The sequence below is a fragment of the Eucalyptus grandis genome, chromosome 2, assembly GCF_016545825.1.
Source record: "Eucalyptus grandis isolate ANBG69807.140 chromosome 2, ASM1654582v1, whole genome shotgun sequence".
In the NCBI taxonomy this organism is placed as follows: Eukaryota; Viridiplantae; Streptophyta; class Magnoliopsida; order Myrtales; family Myrtaceae; genus Eucalyptus; species Eucalyptus grandis.
In genome coordinates, this window is record NC_052613.1 from 7,494,685 (window position 1) to 7,516,587 (window position 21,903).

At 36.4% G+C, this 21,903-nt stretch overlaps 1 protein-coding gene, 5 non-coding genes and 1 pseudogene across 6 annotated transcripts; 6 read left to right on the top strand and 1 right to left on the bottom strand.

Moving 5' to 3' along the window:
• Positions 1–4,080: 4,080 nt before the first annotated feature.
• LOC104420579 (exocyst complex component EXO70E2) lies at positions 4,081–7,544 on the bottom strand. Its single transcript, XM_010032393.3, has 2 exons — positions 7,091–7,544; positions 4,081–7,059 (listed from the first exon to the last, which is right to left on the bottom strand). Exon 2 carries the CDS (start codon positions 6,242–6,244, stop codon positions 4,310–4,312), a length of 1,935 nt encoding a protein of 644 aa, XP_010030695.2. The 5' UTR covers positions 6,245–7,059; positions 7,091–7,544; the 3' UTR covers positions 4,081–4,309.
• A 1,079-nt stretch (positions 7,545–8,623) lies between these two features.
• LOC120291039 lies at positions 8,624–8,734 on the top strand (annotated as a pseudogene).
• Positions 8,735–11,899: 3,165 nt separating this feature from the next.
• LOC120291025 lies at positions 11,900–12,002 on the top strand. Its single transcript, XR_005548833.1, has one exon. It is a non-coding gene; the product is annotated as a U6 spliceosomal RNA (small nuclear RNA).
• A 1,632-nt stretch (positions 12,003–13,634) lies between these two features.
• LOC120291021 lies at positions 13,635–13,737 on the top strand. The gene has a single exon (XR_005548829.1). It is a non-coding gene; the product is annotated as a U6 spliceosomal RNA (small nuclear RNA).
• Positions 13,738–17,832: 4,095 nt separating this feature from the next.
• On the top strand, positions 17,833–17,935 carry LOC120291023. The gene has a single exon (XR_005548831.1). It is a non-coding gene; the product is annotated as a U6 spliceosomal RNA (small nuclear RNA).
• Positions 17,936–19,354: 1,419 nt separating this feature from the next.
• Positions 19,355–19,457, top strand: LOC120291026. Its single transcript, XR_005548834.1, has one exon. It is a non-coding gene; the product is annotated as a U6 spliceosomal RNA (small nuclear RNA).
• A 1,904-nt stretch (positions 19,458–21,361) lies between these two features.
• LOC120291034 lies at positions 21,362–21,467 on the top strand. Its single transcript, XR_005548841.1, has one exon. It is a non-coding gene; the product is annotated as a U6 spliceosomal RNA (small nuclear RNA).
• Positions 21,468–21,903: the final 436 nt, after the last annotated feature.

Sequence of the window (21,903 nt, forward strand, 5' to 3'; positions counted from 1 at the left end):
ATGTATTGATTGAGGTGTATGGAGAAAACTTTCTAGTGGATGAGGAACATGAGGGTGTTGGGGCTAGGGAAGATGTGGATGAGCAAGCTGAAGATGTTGGAACTGATGATGAGGGAATAATTGAGCACCAGGTGACACTGTGGCTGAGACTAGAGGGGATAGTTGATGACGAATGACTGTTGATGAAATTGGTTCAACTAATGAGGGATTAGTTCAGCGTGAGGATAGTCTAAATAATGATGATGTAGTTGATGAGCCATGAGGAGACAGCGGACGAAGTTGGTTTAGAGGGTGCTTGATTTATAATAGAAAATTTGGATTTAGGGGCATCTAAGTTAGAGTACATAACCGAAGACAATGACTTACGATGCAAGATTCTTGCATGACATTGGGGCAAAGAACACCTTAAATGCCACAACTTGACATTTGGGGACACATAAGTGTCAGAACTTTCAAAATGTACATTTAAGTGTCCTTTTTTTTTTTTTTTTTGGCTTTTTGAGTGTCAAAACTTCCAAAAGGTATATTTACGTGTCCTTTTTTTTGGCAAAAATTTAAGTGTTAAAACTTCCAAAAGGTACATTTAAGTGTCCTTTTTTTTTTTTTTTGGCTTTTTGAATTAGAATTTAAGTGTCAAAACTTCCAAAAGGTATATTTAAGTGTCCTTTTTTTTTTTTTTGGCTTTTTGAATTAGAATTTAAGTGTCAACTCTAATGAGGCTTGACGAAAATCCAACATCGCGTTATTTTATTAATAAAACCAATTTACGTGGTTCATCGGAATGTTCATTGAGCAATCCTTGTCTAAAACAATGCTGTCCTCTTTATTTCCCAATTTAAAAATCTTAAATCGGCCAAAATCCCCAATTGAAGGCCCTCGAACCCTAATTTTGGTTTGCCCTCAAACTGCACCACTGAATCTTGAAAATGGAGAGCAAATTTTCAGTAGCAACTCAAATTTTTCTCAACGAAGTGAAGAGGACAAAGCTAAGCAAGTGTTTCTATTACTGTGAGTTACGGAGTCCAAGAAGAACATTATGCTTCAATTGCCTTATTTTTGCTGGCCACAAGGAGAGTAGAGGACAAGCTGCAAGTGACCGTAGTGAATAACGAGCGATGACGGAGCCTCAGTGAGAATGGCGATCGAGCATGAAGGGCGAGCTAGAGAAGAAACAGTGAGGTGTGGACCATGCTTGATTGTGCGACGCCATTAGTGTCGTCTTGTGTAGTCTACATGGATAGCGCAATGTCGTTCGCTCGCCATCAATGACCAGCCATTGCCTGCCGCCACTGACCATAGCAGGCGGCGGGTGGTAGCGGCGACAGTCATCAGTGGTGGTTGTCAATGGCAGCAGTGGCAATGTCGGTGGGCGACGGGCAACAGTAGTCGGTAGTTGTCGATCGACGGCAAGTAGTGGGCGATGGCGGTTGGCTATCGTAAATCAACAATAGTAGCGGCATTTGGCCGGCGAGCAACAGTCGGCCGGTCGATTGGCGACAATCATCGGTTAGCCGACAGCAATGGTTGGCCAATAGTGGCAGTCGGCCAACCAACGGGCGGTAGCAGGGGGTGGTGGCTAGCAAATAAGAAGAAACAAAGAAAAGAAAAGGAAAAAAAAAAAGAACATTACTTATTTCTAGAAATTATTCCCGAGAACAATAAACTACTTTTTTCTACTTTTTGTTTTTGTTTCAAATCTATTCTCCGACCACTTTTCTATTTCAAGGAATAGAAAAATTAATTAATATTACCAAATAGGGCCTAAGTGTTCATTTCATTTCCGATTCTAGCATTTAAGTATATCTTTTCGAAGTTTTGGTACTTCTGTATTCTCTCGTGCCAAGTTGTGACATTTGGGGTATTCTTCTGCCAATGACGATGATTATGAGCGGAAGAAGACTGAAGAGTTCTCCGGGAGGGGCCACAAAGAATATGGTTACAAGTGAACCCTTAGTGGGAGAACAGTCTAATCCTTTTATTCCTAATCATTTCATTTGAATAATGAAGCTGTTGTTGAAAGTGGTTATTGGACAAAGTACTATTAAAAGTCATCGGTCTACTATAACCTTAAAATAATCCTCTTTTTCTTCCTGTAATTATGGTGTTTATCATTTGACTAATGGGACAACTTAGAAGTCAAGTGACACGCACAATCGTGCAACAGGGGTCGGTCCTTTTGCAGATTCTATTGTACTCTTCTTCTAATTTGATATGACTTCCCGGCCAAAGAAAACTAGGATTGAGGCCATCTATTCTTGTCTTAACAATTTCCACCATTTTCATGTCCATAACACATGAAATTCACTCAAAAATCTTTTTTTATTCCCAGTAGAAATGCCAATCTGATTCTCAATTCTAGCCGAACCAACTTTACTAGACCGATTTCAAGCTAATTCTGAAAAATCGGTCTAATTCTCAATTTCGAACCTTGAAACCAGCCTTTAACAGCTTGAATCCCAAAACCGTCGGTTCAACCCGAGTATCGACCAAGCAGGCTTGGTCGAGCAAGGCCAGTTCAGCCCGGGGCCAAGAACTGGACTGGTTATTTAATCCATTGCGTCACGTTGACTCGGTTTGGTTATCAAATTAAAGCTACTTGGTTGTTTAATCCTACTTAGAGCAGAGCCTACAAATTTCCTGATATGAACAATTCTGTGATATCCTACTTAACAAAAGTTTCCACATCAAGTGGGGAAAAAAAAATGGAGAAGAGAAGTTGGAGCAGGTTTCCTGCTGCTGTGGACATGACAATGGTGGAAGTTGTTAAGACAAGAATAGACGGCCCCAATGTCAGTTTCTTTGACCAGTAGGCAGTAACTCATATCAAATTAGAAGAAGCAAGCGAGAGACTTTGCTGCACAGCTGTGCATGTCTCTGGACTTGTAGGTTGTCCCCATAGTCAAACAATGAAAACAAATGGGTACAGTTTGACGGTTGACTCTTGACTTTAGCCATCCTTTTCCCGCAAGCGTCACGTGAAAAAGGCGCAGGATGCTGATCTTCTTCCCCCCACCAACATCCCCCCCTTGTGAAAATTGCAGATGCAGATGAGCAGGAACCCATCAACGGCCGGCAATGCTGATTAATTATTGTTTAAATGTTTCGAGGGTATCTTTCTAGATGTTGGAGACAAGTCTCCTTTCATGTGAATTTCCTACTTGCTCACGACCTGGTCTGGTACGCTGCATTCTGCCCTCGATGCGGTGATGGTCCAGCGCATTGTGCCGTGTACTTTGAAAACTCCCCCGTCGAACGTCTCCATCTTCTCTCTGTTCTAACCGTGCCGGTATTAATTGCCCATCAGCATCGTCGCCTTTTCGCTTTTAAACCAGAAGAGTAGGAGGAACAAGAAGGGTCAGCCCATTGATGAATCAAGACTTTGCTTGAATGAAAGGCTATAGTTTAGTGATCAAGTTGGTGGTGGATTCCAAGTTCAACACACTTGACTGGGATTTCAGCCGACCTTATCATATCTTATTCCATTCGGGTATGCGCGAGTTTTTTGACTTGAGCTTCGGTTTTATGGAACATGTCGTTTTCGGGGTAATTTTCGACGACTTTGTGCGCAAGCTGCTGTCCACTTCTTGATCTTATGTTTTCCAGCTAATTCCATTGAACGGAGTTTTGGCATCTTCTTTTGCAAAATTTTTATGGGTGTAAAATTCAGTAGAAGAGTGGAACAAAAGAAGGTTCAAGGCCCCACTTGGTTAGCATCAACAGATGTGATTATGAAAGATTTGATGCTGAAAAATGACTGATTTGGGATTTGTGGCTCGAATTCAACACTCAGTTCTTCCCTATCTAACGGATTGCGTGTTTTTCCGTATGCCGACAATTTGATCCGGTTTCAACCGTTCCTCTCGAGTTCACGTGAGTTTTATAATCTTGATGTCGAACTTTTCTGAGAACAAAGCCCAAGACTCTCAGCTCAAGGGAAGAATTGAAGAGTTTTCATTTACACAGAACACAGGAATCACGTAACCAAAGCAGAGGGCATGCTTTATGGTCTTCGACACGAGCGAATTGTCCTTTCAGTGAAGGAATAATGCCTTCGCCCCTGATGCGGTTCACTCTTACACAGAGAGGAACATGATTTATATACACAGAAAGCGAGAGTGTTACAACAATCAAGTTGTGCATATAAATTCCCAGTTGGACTATAATCACACGAGATACGACGTAGATGAGAAGTTCTCGTGAACAATCTACACCAGGACGTGTGAAATAATAAAAGGCATGTACATTGATTGCAATACGGTATAACAAAGACAAAAGGACAGGAATTGGAAGAGCTAACTGTAAAATGAATTCACTTCTTCCATGGATGGGGCAATGACTTTGGGGATCCTTCGAAAAGATCCAAAATGTAGTTCTCCATGTCATCAGCAGTGTACTTGATGTACTTCTCCCCGATAGAACCTAAATTCACACCGAGAAACGTCCGATACGCGTGGATCACTTTCTGTGTAGTTGCAATCTGCATATCCGACCGGAGCTGAGGATCCCGGATGATCCACCTTGTCTGGCACTTGTAGACTTCCTCGAAAGCAAGACAGAACGCCTTACACCGTTCTCTGAAAGTTGGCTTACAGAAGCTCAAAGCCTGGTTTCCACCATCCTTGAGCAAAGAAAGAGCAGAACTCCACGTGGCTCTTAGATAACTCGTCGCGTGCTGCTGGTATTTACCGATATGCTTCCTGATCCACTCGTCCCCAAAGTAACGCCTGAGGTCGGAGTCTTTTATCTTTTGAACCATGTAATGGATATTATTCATAAGAAATATATGCTGTATAGAAGTATCCTTGAATAGCTTGGACTTCTCGATAAGGTTCGACTCTAAAACAGACACCAGTGACCTCAAATGGACAGCCAATGCACATGAACTGTCTGCAGAGCATTCCTCCTCGTTATCGATTCCAAGACAAGGCTCCAGACATTTTACCTCTCGATCACAAAGAAGCAAATTAAGGGGGCCTCTATATGCAGAAAGGACCTTGATGTAGTTCATGGCATACTTGGTAAGAGGATGAATCCCACCTCCGCCAAAAGGCTTCTGAGACCTGTCTAGAGCAACGCGGTTCCTAAATTCAGCAAATGTGCCTCTTGCATAATCACCCACACTGGCCAGAAGATCATGAAACTCAATTCTGAAGGAAGCACCGGCATATTCTGAGTATAAAGCATCTACGTAATTACAGAGTTCAGCAAGGACCTCATACATGTCAAGCACGCGAAATAACTTCTCCGGTTGACGTGGTGACATTATTATGGCTTCACCAAAGTTCAAGAAAAGCAGCATCGAAGCCTTGGTGATTTCGACAAAGGTTTCCGAGTTAACGGAACCAAACTCTCCTAGAACCTCATTGCAAAGATGTTTTTCACTAGCAAGATAGACTCGTACGATGATCCTCATAGCCCACGCCCATTTCTTTATCTCATTGCTCATCTTATCCCAATCCATTCTCAGAGTATCTTCAATTGTCAACTGCTCCATTTTGAGAATGACCAAGTACTCATGCAGCGCTTCTTTCCGGATGCTAACATAAGCTTGGCAAAATTCCTGATCATACTTTGATGAAAACATCACCTGTGCAATTGACTTGAGAGCAGGGACCATATCGGGGCGGATCAGACTTACCCGACGTTCTGCTGATGCACTGCCCCCATCCTCCGCATGAGATGTTAACTCAGCTGCTTCATCCTCTATGGAAGCAAACGATTCATCATACACCACATCCTCCACAAAAGAGCGGCATGACATGTATCTGGGCTCATGGTACTCCTTATACAAGACAAGAATGTGCCTCAGCTCTTCCGTGAGCCTCGACATTGCTCTCTGCAAGATGTTTTGAGCACGAAGAAGAAGTTCCTTCTGCTTCCCATTCCTTATGGGAGAAACGCTTTCTAAATTCTCTACTAATTTTTGAATCTCAGCAGCAGCATTCATATACTCTGAGGTTTCCTCTGAGCTAGAGTCCCATATCAGTGACTGGTTAGCCTCCCATCTCATGATCACTATCTCACACTGTCTGAGCTGCTCTTCCATGTCCATCAACGGCCCGCCCCTGCTCTCAATAGGCGTGGACTTTGTGGAAAGACGAGCTTCAACATTGGAGAGGAAACTTCTCATGTCATCAATGTTCAGGTTTGTACTTGCTCTCAGTGCCATTATGAGGTGCTGAGCTGCTGCAACTATGTGATGCTCCATTTCATGGTTTACAAGGGTGGGTTCGCAATCCCCCATTTCGACAGAAACAATGGAATTGCTCAAAAAGTACCAAGAAAACACAAACTAGGAAACTCTGGATATGGCTCACACAGAAATCTTGGCTTAATTCAAGAACCTTTCCCCCTCATTTGGTAAACCAAGTTTACTCTCCGAAGGAAGTGTCGTGAAATCTCCATCGACTCCACTGTGCACCAACTTCTGCACAGCGACTATGGCACAGAAATGGATTGCTTCAGAAGAAGACTTTTTTGCTAGGAATTTCTCCCAGCTTTACAAGAGACAGCGCCTTGGCTTAAACTATCAATGACTCGAAATCAAAGAGAGGGGAGTTGAAAGTTCAAGAGTCCGAAGCAAAAAGTCGAAGGCGGGCGAGCAAGAAAGTACGGAGAAGTTCCCCGGGACTCTCAGCTAAGTTTCCAGAATTGAAAAGTAGAGGCGGCTACGAAGGGAACTCTAAGCACAAGAAACTGACATCCAAATTCCCAGATGACCCAACAAAGCAGAAGCTCCAAAAAACACCAACAGACAATCGGATTGAGGAAATGACAATTGACAATCCCGGGAAAATCCAGAACTGAGATAACAATCACACGGACTCACGACAGACCCCACGAGAGATATAGCTTCGGACCGTCCCTTCACCTTGCCAACGACCTGATCACCGCAAATCAGACAGAACAACGAATTCAACTGGACGAAACTCCCCAGCCCAGAAACAAGATCCCACATAAAACACGATCAGCCGCGACTAACGAAACGAAACCAGCTATAAACCCTCCCAAGAAAATCAAGAACCCAAGAAACTAACCCCTCTACAATCAGCTACGGACCTCCCAAGAAAATCAAGAACCCAATACGAACCTCCCAAGAAAATCAAGAACCGGACAGGGGTGTCAACTACTCGACCGACACAAGCGCTGGACCGAAACAGGAAAAGAAGAGAGAGAGAGAGCAGAGCGACTGACAAGGCCCAGGACTTGACGATCCTCGAGAGAAGTTCCGATCGCAGTCGATCAGCGAGCTGCTCGGTCTCCGAGGACGCCGGCCGCGTCGCCGCACGTACGGAAAGGATCGAGACAGAGAGGGGCAGAGAGAGAAGAGGAGCGCGAAATTCAATGGAAAGACGAGAGGGGAGGAGGGAGGGGAGAGAAGAAAGAGGTGGGCAGAGCTCGGCTTCGATTTTAATGGAGAAAGGAGAGAGCTTTTTTCATCCCCCTCTCTGGTCAGCTCTGTCCCTTTCTTGCCTACCCTGTGGAGCTGCTCTTCTTCTTCTTCTCCTCCTCCTCGCTCGCTCGCTCTCACTGGTCGCGGCCTGGCGAGCGTTGACCCGGATTCGCCGCGGAGCGCCCATCTTAACGGTCCTAGTCCACGCGCTTATCCTGATGCCGTTGCATGCGATCATTGCACCGGTCGGAATTTCCTCCCTTTTCTATCTTTTTTTTATTTATTTTTATTTATTTTTTTTTGGGATTTGTTTGGAATACGGCAATGAGAGTGGTGGTGGTGGTGGTGGTGGAGGAGTCGTCGATGTCCGTATACCGATCGTTGAAATCGAGGGCATAAACATGTCGGGACAAATTAAATTCAGTTTTTCGGGTTACAACAAAATAAAAGAGAATTTTTATTTTTGGGTAGAGAGAGCGAAAAAAATCTATTAGAGCGATGTCTTGTTACAATCAGCGTGGATTACCCGGCGAAATTCTCGTCCAATAAATCTTTCATTGTAAATTCGGAGCTATAAATTTGCCATTCTGAGTAACATGTGTTTTGACATCCTTCTTTACTCATTTGAGTCTCGGACTAGGACTCTAGGATTCGGTGTGGAGAATAGGCATAAATAAGTAAGAAAAGAATACTTCATTCTCCGGCCGTATGTAAAATCAATAGGAAATGATCACTAAGCTGAGCAGCCATAAACGCGTCTTTGGTTTTAGGTATTTTTTTAATTGTTCCATGATAACAATGTACTTTAGACGATTTTTAAGCGGGTAAAATTTTGAAGTTTTTTTTATGAAGATAAATGCTCGCGTGATTGACAGCACAAAAAGTTCACCAACACTTTTGTTTAAGGGGGGAAAGGTGAATGTCTTTTATTTTATTTTATTTTTCTGAGTGGAATATTCGTCGGGTTAAACCCAACTCAATGCCATAATTTGGCATTACTCTTGACTTTTATACTAAAAGTACTAAGCATATAATAAAAAAGCAAAAAGGGACAAAATGCCAAAGTTGCTTGGACCACATTTCCTAACTTATAAATTAATTGAGGTGGGCCTTACGTGAAAAAAAAATTCAACAATGAAAGCTTCAATGGCCAGGCTTTCTAATGAGGTGGAACCCAGGAGGGGTCCCACATCGATCATGAATACACAATCAAGACGGCGGAAGATGTCACTTTGGGGACATTTGATAAAATCATGATAAAATTGGAACAATAATACAAAGAAGATTAGTATGACCCCTGTGCAATGATGACACGCACAAATGGACCTTTTCAGTATTATTTCTTTTCACATGTTTAGAGTCTTTTTGCTTTTTCAAATTTGACAACATTTTTGTCTATGGTTCTCTTTAATCTATACCTTGTGGCACCAATTTCTCTTTTCTAATCCCGGCTTCATTTCAACTTCATCGATTAAGTTTTCCAAAAAATATTTTCTTCGCTCCTTGGTTTTGAATATTTAGTATCTATCTAGTAGTATTAATATTGGCTTCACACATTTACATTTTTTTCAATTATGAATGTAAACCACTGGGATTCGTTCCAGTGGTCACCCTTCCAACATGGAAGGGGGGGTGAGAGGTTCAAATCTCTATATTCTCAGGGGGATGGGGTAGGGACGCGTTCAAGAGTGGGTTTCGACTTTCACGCCCTGCAAAAGGCAGGACAAAAGTCTGAGAGTGAGTGTAGAGTAGGAATAGAATAGGACTGACAAAAAAAAATATGAATGTAGACTTGATCTCGATAAGTTAATTCATGCGGTCAAACTTCCAAAAAATTTCAGACAAAAAAGGAAAATTCCAAAAAAATAAAAATTACTAGTAGGAACAATACGATATTAAGTAGGGCGAACGGCTGAGGTAAGAAAAGGGAAAAGGAAACAAATAAAGTCAACAATATTATGTATATTTTACCAAAAGTTTAATTAGGTTTCTTACATCAACAAAAATGCTGATGTAATATGTGACTAGGAATATATGCCTAGTATATTTCTTTTTGTTTTCCTAGTGATGGATGGTGTCTTAATACGTACTTTTGATCTATTTTGTATCGAATAAAATCTAAATTTTAATGTTAGGTCCGTGTACATATCACGTGATGATTTTCGTTATTTACAATTCCATTGCAGTCATCTAACATTCTCCTTTTGAAAAATTTCATTGAAAATATCATCACTTCGCCAAGAACAAGGTCACTTACGTTTTTGACGTAGTATAATGTCAAAAGAAGCACCTTGATCATTAAATATGTAGTCTAAATAAAGTAAAGCATGGGGACCAAAGAGGTTGGTGGCATGGATGGAAACTGGAAAGGATGAGGGTGGGCCTTGCGTGGAAACAATAAATCATTCTTCAGGCCTTTCTTTAAAAAGCAAGAAATTCCACATTGAACATCAGCATATGCCACTTAAACGTCCAAAGGAAGTTGAACAATACCCAAAAAAAAAAAAGCGTGGACCCTCCGCAAGGATGACAACTGACAAGCACAAGTTAAAAAATTTGTCCAAATTTTTCAGTTGAACTTGTTTATTATATTTCTCATGCATGTTGCTCCTCATTTCGAGTACTTTTATATCTATTGATGTTGTGGTTGGCTCGATTATTTTTGAAGCATTTTCAAAGCTTTGCAAATATTTGACATTTGTTTACATTCACCATTTACAAAACAAAGATTGGGGAACAATTAAAGTGCACCCACATTTGGGAGTTTTTATATGTTTTTATTTATAATCCAGTACATGGAGGCTAATGAAACACTTTACAAGCTTCATTAACCGATTGAGTTCAAATTTTTCTTGTGCAATTGGCCTTGACCTATAGGAATTTGCATATGATGGATGATGGAGAATTGACCTCCGGTTTTGAACTAAAAATCCTCCAATACACTTGATCAACTATATCGGTCCTAAGGGTTGGTTTACAATTTTAGAGTGGTGCCTTATTTTAGGTTTAGATCTTTGCCAGTGCAATTGGCCTGGACCTATAGGAATTTGCATACGATGGACGATGGAGAATTGACCTCCGGTTTCAAACTAAAAATCCTCCAATACACCTAATCAACTCTATCAATCCCAAGGGTTGGTTTACCATTTTAGGGTGGTGCCTTATTTTAGGTTTAGATCTTTGCCTGTGCAATTGGCCTAGACCTATAGGAATTTGCATACGATGGACGATGGAGAATTGACCTCCGGTTTCGAACTAAAAATCCTCCAATACACCTGATCAACTCTATCAATCCCAAGGGTTGGTTTACCATTTTAGGGGGGTGCCTCATTTTAGGTTTAGATCTTTGCCTGTGCAATTGGCCTGGACCTATAGGAATTTGCATACAATGGATGATGGAGAATTGACCTCCGGTTTCGAACTAAAAATCCTCCAATACACCTAACTCTATCAATCCCAAGGGTTGGTTTACGATTTTTGGAATGGTGCCTTATTTTAGGTTTTGTAAGTTTGTCCAATGCTTTATGCTAATGCTTTATGTTTTTCTCGTGAGCGAACATTTCAATGGCTCTTACCATGTTGCTTAGCTACAACATAAATTATGTGGGACTTACTGAATATTAGCATCTTAGCAAGCCCATGGTTATAGGCTTAACCGCCTCAAATCTTTGAATCGCAATATTGCTCAGTCACACATTCCAATGGTAACTTCCAAAGAATATCTTTAACGTTGGTCGCCCCTTTCAATTAATTTATTTATAAAAAGGGAATATGTAATTATTAATCTATCTTTATTTTTGAGATTAGAACACCACAAGTGTCGTGATTTTTTGTTCGGTCACTTAAATACCATAACTTCTAAAAATACATTCACTCGGTTGCTATAGTGCCAAAAAATTTTAGAAATATTCACCTAAGTGCTGCAAATCTAACTCGACATAGCACTTGTGGTAAACTTTTTTAAAAAACCACAACATTCAAGTGATTGCGAAAAAAAATTAATAGTGCTTAAGTGATTGAAAAAAAATAATTACGACATTCATTTGAGCATGTGCAAAAGTCATAACGTTTGTGATGTCATTTTTCTTTACTTTTAGTTTTCACTTTTTCCAAAGAATGCGTCTCACATTGCTCTCTTTCCTTTATCATGGACAAGAATACTTTGTTAAGTCTTTTAAATTATTTCGCGTTAAAATGTAATCCAAGTGGATTGTTTGTTGGGCCAAGCCCAACCCAATGTCATTGTTTCACATTGCTCTTTAACTTGTAGTAAAGCAACCCCAACATAATTCAAGTGGATTGTTTGTTGGGCCAAGCCCAACCCAGTTCTTGGGCCACATGTCCTAACTTTGCCTATACTAATCTGGGCCTTACATGAATAAAAATTTTTAGCAATGAAAGCTTCAATGGCCAGGCTTTCAAATAGTAGAAGCTAGGACGAGTCCCACATTGACCAAGAGCACAGATGCACCTCAGTTTATATTGTCCAAGTGAGAAAAAGAGCTTGTCTCTTTGGAGACATCTGATAAAATTGGAACGATACAGAGAAGATTAGCATGGCCCCTGCGCAAGGATGACACCCACAAATCGAGAAATGGTTCAAATTTTTTTTTATAATTTTACTTGTATGTTTTGAGTTAGTCCAAACTTTATAACATTTATCTCTTTGCCATGACTTTCACCTTATTTGTATGTATTTGTAAACAAGTAAAAACTTTTCTATAATCTTAGCTTATTATACAATATGACAACAATTTCATGTTTTATTATCTACTTCATTTCTAACTTTACAAATTAAGTTCACCAAATATATTTTATTTGCTTCTTAATTTTATTTATTCTAAATTTTATAGCATTTAACTTTTTACAATTCCTTTCACCTTGTGCACATGTATTCAAAAAAAAAAAAAAAAAAAAACTCTATAACATATATTACCTTATTTGTATGTATTTGTAAACAAGTAAAAACTTTTCTATAATCTTAGCTTATTATACAATATGACAACAATTTCATGTTTTATTATCTACTTCATTTCTAACTTTACAAATTAAGTTCACCAAATATATTTTATTTGCTTCTTAATTTTATTTATTCTAAATTTTATAGCATTTAACTTTTTACAATTCCTTTCACCTTGTGCACATGTATTCATGAACAAAAAAAAACTTTATAACATATATTACCTTGTTTCCCAATATCACAAAATTTTATTTTTCAATTTGCGGCTCCATGTTAGCTTCACTAATTAAGTACGGCAAATATTTTTTTCTATATTTCTGTCACACATGTGCGGTTTTATGTTTATGCATGTATCCTTTCAATGTGGATAAGTTAATTATGCCAATTAATTTAACTTCCAAAAATTTTCTGGCCACAAAGAAAAATAAAACAAAAATTATTAGTAGGAACAATCCGGTATTAAGTAGGGAACAACTGAGAAAATGAAAAAATAAAAAAATATAGTCAACAATATCCTATGTATCTACCAAAAGTTTAATTAGTTTTCTTATTTCAATGAAATTGGTCATGTAATATATGGCAATTGGTGTATGCCTTGTATAATTCTTTTCTTTTTTCCTAATGATAAATGGTGAGTTAAATATATGGATTTGATTCTATATTTTGGTGTCATTACCTCTCAAAATTCGAATAAAATCTAAATAAAATGTCAGGTTCGCAAAATTCCTTTCTCGTGTCTACATAAAAATGGTTTTTGATCCTATTCGTCAATGATTACAAACCTCAGTTTATATTTATTTTTCAGATTTATCATAATCCTTTTTTTATATTTATTATGTCTACATATATAAAGCTGTGGACAAACACAAAATAGAGGGAATTTTTTGATAAAATATAACTTATTCTAATGAATTTAGAAAAAAATTCAACTACAAACCACATGATGATTGTTACTGCTCACAATCCCATTTCAATCATCTAACATTCTCCTCTTGAAAATTCATTGAAAATATAAGCACTTCACCAAGAATGAAGTCACTTACATTTTGCAATGTCAAGAGAATGCCTTTGGTTATTAAATATGTAATCTAGATAAAGTAAAGCAAAGAGACAAAAAGCTTGGTTGCGTGGACCCATGTAACTTTGGAAGGATATGGTTGGGCCCCTTATGGAAATACAACATCTTCTTTTAAGCCTTTCTTTAAGGAGAGAAGAGTCCCACATCGAACAAAACCACACATCCACTCTGCTTTATATGCACAAGCAAGACAAAGAAGAGTTGTCTCTTCGGAGACATCTGATAAAATTGGAACGATACAGAGAAGATTAGCATGGCCCCTGCGCAAGGATGACACGCACAAATCGAGAAATGGTCCAAATTTTTTTTCACCTTTTTAATCTAAGTTTTGAACCGGTATAAAATAATCTAAGTTTTGAACCGGTATAAAATATTTAAGCTCATCTATTATATTTCTCACAAATGTCACTCCTCATCTCGAGTACTTTTGTATCTATTGATATTATATTTGACATGTTCAAAAGTTTTGAACCGGTATAAAATAATCTAAGTTTTGAACCGGTATAAAATATTTAAGCTCATCTATTATATTTCTCACAAATGTCACTCCTCATCTCGAATACTTTTGTATCTATTGATATTATATTTGACATATCCAAGTTTTGAACAGGTATAAAATATTTAAGCTCATCTATTATATTTCTCAAGAATGTCACTTCTCATCTCGAGTATTTTTGTATTTATTGATATTATATTTGAGATATCGGATGTATACTTGCAATTATCATATATAAATTGAAGATTGGGAACAATTGAAGTGCATCTCAATTTGGATGACATTTCTTATGAATTTTACTCCTCACCTCAAGTTGGAGGAGTTTGCATATAATTCATGGAATTTGAATAATTGACCTCGAGTTCTGAAGTGGAAATCCTCCCCCATATAACTATACCAATCATGAGTATTAGTTTACCCTTTTGGGATAACACCTTGCTTCAAGTTTAATAACTTTTTCCCCAATGTCTTATGCTAATGTTTATTGTTCTTTCTACGAGCATATCTTTGAGCCATCTTTAATTGGCTTGTATTACATTATCTAGCTCTAATATGACTCGTGTAGGATTTCATGGCTACTAGCATCTTGATCAATATGTGGTGACTAGTTCATAAATCTCGAATATTTGAGTCGTGAGTGGTGTGAAGTAATTATAATTCAAATCTGAGTGAGGAGTATAAAACTCTTATTATATAAATTATTGTTGGACAACTAAACCGAATCGCAATTTAAAAGTTGTTGATTCTCTCTCTCTCCTTTAAAGTTCAGTAGCTACAAGTTTTTGTATAAAGTGTCTTTACCCTGAGAAGACAAATAATCATTCATGCAAAGGAAGAAGACGACATGTGTCTTACGAGTAGCTCAACAAAATTTAGTTAAAATAATTTATCTTGAAAGAAGAGCCCTTTTGTTTAGGCCAAGTCAATAATTGGCCATCATTAGCAATTCTTAAGTTAACCATATGTGGCCAAGAGCATATGAAATCATACGTGAACAAGAAAATCGGTGTCCGTTGTAGATAAGTTCGAAAAAATTTGAATCCACCGAAATTATGGATAAATCATACTGAATGCTAGCAAAGTGTCGATTTAGTGAACTTAAAACTTAATAATGATATATTCCAAATTTAATTTCAAGACATCGGACTTGGGACAATTACAATCGTGAAAAATCATCTTCTGCATTTTCCGCACAAGATTGACATTCCAACTAAGATTTTCTCCATGCCAACCCGATTTATAAGTCAAATCATACTTAGCTTTATACTCTAAATATTAATATTATTAGATAAGAAAAAGAGAAAAGGAAACAAATGTAGTCAACAATATTATGTATATTTTACCAAAAGTTTAATCAGGTTTTTCTTATATCAACGAAATTGTTGATGTAATATGTAACGAGGAATGTATGCCTAGTATATTTCTTTTTGTTTTTCCTAAAGATAGATGGTGTCTTAATATGTACTGTTGATCTATTTTTGGATAGAATCAAATCTAAATTTTAATGTTAGATTGATGTACATATTACGTAATGATTTTCATTATTTATAATCTTATTGCAGTCATCTAACATTTCCTCTTGAAAAATTTCATTGAAAATATCGTCACTTCGCCAAGAACAAGGTCACTTACGTTTTTGACGTAGTATAATGTCAAAAGAAGCACCTTGATTATTAAATATGTAGTCTAAATAAAGTAAAGCATGGGACCTCAAGGACAAATGATTGATTTACCCATTCAAAGCATACGCCACTTGGACTTACATACACAAGCGAGAGAAATGTCCTATTAAATTAGAACAATACAAATGAATTAAAAAAAAAAAAAACAAATTTAACGTGGACCCTCCGGAAAGATGACAGGCACGAGTTAAAAAAAAAAAAAGTTTGTTCAAATTTTTCAATTGAACTCGTTTATTATATTTCTCATGCATGTTGCTCCTCATTTCGAGTACTCTTATACCTATTGCCGTTGCGGTTGGCTCGATTATATTTAAAGCATTTTCAAAGCTTTGCAATATTTGACATTTGTTTACATTCACCATATACAAAACAAAGAGTGGGGAACCATTAAAGTGCACCTGCATTTGTGAGTTTTTATATGTTTTTTATTTATAATCCAGTACATGGAAGTTAATGAAACACTCTATAAGCTCCATTAATCGATTGAGTTCAGATTTTTACCTGTGCAATTGGCCTTGACCTATAGGAATTTGCATACGAAGGATGATGGAAAACTGACCTCCGATTTCAAACTAAAAATCCTCCAATAAACCCGATCAACTATGTCAATCCTAAGGGTCGGTTTATGATTTTTGGAGCGGTGCCTTATTTTAGGTTTTGTAACTTTGTCCCAACGCTTTACGCTAATGTTTTATGTTTTTCTCATGAGCAAACATCTCAATGGCTCTTATTATGTTGCTACATATTACGTGGGATTTACTGAATATTAGCATCTTAGCAAGCCCGTGGTTATGGGCTCGACCACCTCAAATCTTTGAATTGCAGCCGGTGCAAAGTAGCTACGGCTCAGTCGTACATTCCAATGATAACTTCCAAAGGATATTGTCAATGTCGATTGCCTCTTTCAATTAATTTATTTATAAAAAAAGGATATATAATTATTAATTTACCTTTATTTTTAAGATTAGAACACCACAAGTGTCATAATTTTTTAACTAATTTGAGTGCTATAACTTTTTATTTGACTACTTAAATGCCACAACTTCTAAAGAACATTCACTTGACTGCCGTAGTCCAAATTTTTTTAGAAATATGCACCTAAGTGCTAGGAATCCAACTCGGCATAGCACTCATGGTAAAATTTCTTAAAAAATTACAAAATTTAAGTGATAAATTGAAAATTTATATGACATTCAAGTGATTGGGAAAAAAGTTATAGTGTTTAAGTGATTGAAAAAAAAATTACAACATTTAAATGAGCATGTGTGAAAGTCATAACATTTGTAGTGACATTTTCCTTTATTTTTAGTTTTCACTTTTTCCAAAGAATATGTCTTGCATTGCTCTCTTTCCTTTATCATTAATAGGAGTACCTTGTTAATAGAGGTGATCGGTTTTTGGTCCAATTCGATTCCACCTAGGAATCGAGAACCAATTTTTGGGATCGGAGACTAGATGGGGAATAGATTGAACCGATTGGTTTTGTTTATTTTGGTTTGGTCCTATAGAATCGATCACTTAGCAAAAAAAAAAAAAAAAAATTAAAAAAATACGAGAATTTTTACTATTTTTAGGTTTTATGACTATTTTTTAGAAATTAAAAATATTTTTAATGAAAAAGAGTCGATCCGTTAGGTCCAGCTTCTCATCCGAAATCGAGAACCAAACCGACAATCACTTCAAGAATCAGACTAATCCCTACGGGAATTAAACCAAACAGGCCGGTCTGGTCTGGGCGGTTTTCGATTTGGGCAGTCTGACATGCTCACCCTTGCTTGTTAAGTCCTTTTAATTATTTCATGTTAAAATGTAATTCAAGTGGATTGTTTGTTGGGCCAAGCCCAACCCAATGTCACTATTTGACATTGCTCTTAACTTATTATAAAGCACTCCCCACATAATTCAAGTGGATTGTTTATTGGGCCAAGCCCAACCCAGTGCTTGGGCCACATGTCCTAACTATTTGACATTACTCTTAACTTGTTGTAAAGCACTCCCCACATAATTCAAGTGGATTGTTTACTGGGCCAAGCCCAACCCAGTGCTTGGGCCACATGTCCTAACTTTGCCTGTACTAATCTGGGCCTTACATGAATAAAAAAATTTAGCAATGAAACCTTCAATGGCAAGGCTTTCAAATAGTAGAAGGTAGGACGAGTCCCACATCGACCATGAACACAAATGCACCTCAGTTTATATTGTCCAAGTGAGATGAGAGAGATTGTCTCTTCGGAGACATCTGATAAAATTGGAACGATACAGAGAAGATTAGCATGGCCCCTGCGCAAGGATGACACGCACAAATCGAGAAATGGTCCAAATTTTTTCTTTCTTATTTTTGGAGTTATTCCAAATTTTATAATATTTATCTCTTTGCCATGACTTTCACCTTATTTGTATTTATCCGTAAACATGAAATTTTTTTCTATAATCTTACCTTATTATACAATATGATGACAAATTCATGTTTTGTTAGTTGCTTCATTTCTAACTTTACAATTGCTTCTTAATTTTCATTATTCTAAATTTTATAACATTTAACTTTTTATAGTTCCTTTCACCTTGTGCGTATGTATTCATGAACACAAAATAATAATAATAATAATAATAATAATAATAATAAATAAAAATTCTCTATATATATATATATATATATATATATATATATATAATATATATATATTACCTTGTTTCCCAAATATCACGAAATTTTTATTTTCCAATTCACGGTTCCATGTTAGCTTCACTAATTAAGTATGGCAAATATATTTTCTATATTTTGTCACACATGTGCGGTTTTATGATTATGAATGTATCCTTTCAATCTGGATAAGTTAATTCATGCCATTTAACTTCCAAAAATTTTCTAGCCACAAAGAGCAATCGAAAAAAATTATTAGTAGGAACAATACGGTATTAAGTAGGGAATAACTGAGCTGAGAAAAGGAAAAAGAAAAAAAATATGGTCAGCAATATCCTGTGCATCTACCAAAAGTTTAATTCGTTTTCTTATTTCAACGAAATTGGTCATGTAATATATGGCAATAGATGTAGCCTTGGATAGTTCTTTTCTTTTTTTCCTAATGATAAATGGTGTGTTAATATATGCATTTGATTCTATATTTTGGTGTCATTAACCTCTCAAAACTCAAATAAAATCTAAATAAAATGTCAGGTTCACAAAATTCCTTTATTGTGTCTACATAAAAATGATTTTTGATCATGTTCGTCAATGACTAGTAACCTTAATTTATATATTTTTTTCAGATTTATCATAATCCTTTTTTTTTTATAATTATTATGTATACAAATGTAAAGTTGTGAACAAACACAAAAAGAGGGAATTTTTTGATAAAATATAACTTATTCTAATGAACTTAGAAAAAAAATTCAACTACAAACCACATGATGATTTTTACTGCTCACAATCCCATTACAATCATCTAACATTCTCCTCTTGAAAATTCATTGAAAATATAAGCACTTCACCAAGAATGAAGTCACTTACATTTTGCAATGTCAAGAGAATGCCTTTAGTTATTAAATGTGTAATCTAAACAAAGTAAAGTAAAGAGACAAAAAGCTTGGTTGCGTAGACCCACGTAACTTTGGAATAATGTGGTTGGGCCCCTTATGGAAATACAATATCTTCTTTTAAGCCTTTCTTTAAGGAGAGAAGAGTCCCACATCGAACAAAAACATACATTGACTCTGCTTTATATGCACAAGCGAGCCAATTGAGGTTGTCTCTTCGGAGACATCTGATAAAATTGGAACGATACAGAGAAGATTAGAATGGCCCCTGCGCAAGGATGACACGCACAAATCGAGAAATGGTCCAATTTTTTTTTTTCCATCTTTTTATCCCATTTTTTAACAAGTATAAAATATTTATAAAATGGTCTATTATATTTCTCAAGAATGTCACTCCTCATCTCAAATACTTTAATATCTACTCATATTACTTTTGCGATATTGGATGTATGCTTGCAATTACTCATAAATAAATAGAAGTTTGGAACAATCAAATTGCATCTCAATTCAAATGATATTTCTCACAAATTTTACTCATCACTATAAGTACTTTTTTTTTATATCTATCAACATAATAGGTGACTCGAACTTTTCTAAAACTTTATGATATTGAACTAAGGCTTGCAATCACCATATACAAAATTGAGATTATGAACAAATTAAATTGCATTTCAATTTATGAGTTTTTGCTCTCTCTTTAAAAAAATAAAAATCAGCAGCTGGAAGTTTTTGGAACATTCTATAAGCTTCGTGAATTCATTAACTCTGGACCTTTGGCTTCTTGTATAGGTGACTTTAACTTAGAGGAGTCTGCATATGATTCATAGAATCTAAATAATAGACCTTGAGTTCCCAAGTGGAAATCCTCCAAGCCCCCAGTCAACTATAGCAATCATGAGCATTGGTTTTCCTTTTTTGGAATTACGCCTCGTTTCAAGTTTAATAACTTTTTTTCCAATGTCTTATGCTGATGTTCAATGTTCTTTTTGTAAGCATATTTTTGAATGGCTCATACTATATAGCCTAACTCTGATGTGACTAGTGTAGGAATTCATGACTGCTAGTATCTTGGTCAATATGTGGTGATTGGCTCACAAATCTCGAATATTCGAGTTGTGGGTGGTGAGAAGTAATTATAACTCAAATTAAATGTTGAATAGAGAGTGTAAGCCTCTTATTATAACATTTAGAGGGCATTGTCAGTACTAGTAATCTCTCCCTACCTTTTTATTTATTGAAAAAAGATATGAATTTGTTAATTGATCCTCATTTATAGATTTTGTTTTTTTTCCAAATAATGTGGCTCGTCTGACTCTTCTTTTCTTTATCGTTGATAGAAACCCCTAGCTAAGTTTTTTAAAATTGTTTTGCAATAAATCATCATTCAAGCAATCCTTAAACGCATAGATTTCGGTCTTTCGATAAAGATAATTGCTTCATGGTCCGTATACAATCCATGTCTCATAATTGTGAGCAAAAAAAAGGTCACATTTTTCGGAGGGAAAAAAGGTAAACCACCTTTGCAAGTGGATTACACGTTGGGCCAAGGCCAAACCAATGCCATCATTTGGCATTACTGTTCAATTACAGGAAGGCATTTGATATATAATAAAGGGCTAATGCACCAAAAACTACTAGTTGATACGCTCATGTCGCATTTATTTCAAACTAGTTTGCATCCCAAAAAAACCCCGAGTTAGCCCATGCCATATTTAGCTCAAATTTATTATTGTGTTGTAAAAATCCCCAAATTGATATATTTATGTCACATTTACCCTAAATTGCTACAATTATGCCACATTTACTTTAAATTGCGATAAAACTGGAATTTTCTGAGTAAATGTGGTACATATATACTAACTTAGGGTAACTATGGCACATACATACTAATTTGAGATTTTTGTGACATGAAAATTAATTTAGAGTAAATGTAACACGAATACACCAATTCGGAATAAATTTATCATTGATGAACCGGTTTGAGAATTTTTATGACATAAAAATTAGTTTAGATAAATGCAACATAAGTAGTAGTTTGAAGTTTTTTGTGGTGTCAACCCTATAATAAAAACAAAAGAACAAAATGCCAAAGTTGTTCTTCAAATGTCCGCTAACTTTGGATTTGGTAACGTGGTTCTATATTAATAATATATATATAAGGCTTTTAATAAGTAAAAGCGAGGACATGTAGCTCAGTTGTTATTGTCAAAGCGAGATGGAGAAAGTCATCTCTTATCTCATAAAATTGGAATAATAGAGAGAAAAATAACATGATCCCTGCGCAAGAATGACACGCACAAATCCATAAATGATTCCAAATTTTTAATATTTACCTCTTTGGTTCTCTTTTATCTATTTTAACTCATTTCATCATATCACAAGAATTTCCTTTTTCTATTCCCACCTTCATTTCAGCTTCACTAATTTGTTTGCAAAAAATACTTTTTTAACTCCATAATTTGTATCTTTTTGTATGTAGCTACTGAGTATATTTCTTTGGGATAAGTACTAGAAAGTCTAAAACTTGTTAAGAAAGTGCAATCAAATCATAAAATTTAAAAAAATTCGTAATTAATTTATAAATCAAATTCTAAAACTTTCAAAAAATATAATCGACGGAATACTTGATTGCACATTGGACCAAAAAGTTCAAGCACCAATTGTGCCATTCTCTCCAGACCAATTGAACATATATGAACGAGGGAGAGAGTGAGAAAAAAAAAAGATAAAATGGAAAAAGAAAAACGGAAAAAGCAAAAG

What these genes read in the sequence shown, in the direction of transcription:
- LOC104420579 (XM_010032393.3), bottom strand. Translation starts at nt 6,244, where the DNA reads ATGGGGGATTGCGAACCCACCCTTGTAAACCATGAAATGGAGCATCAC.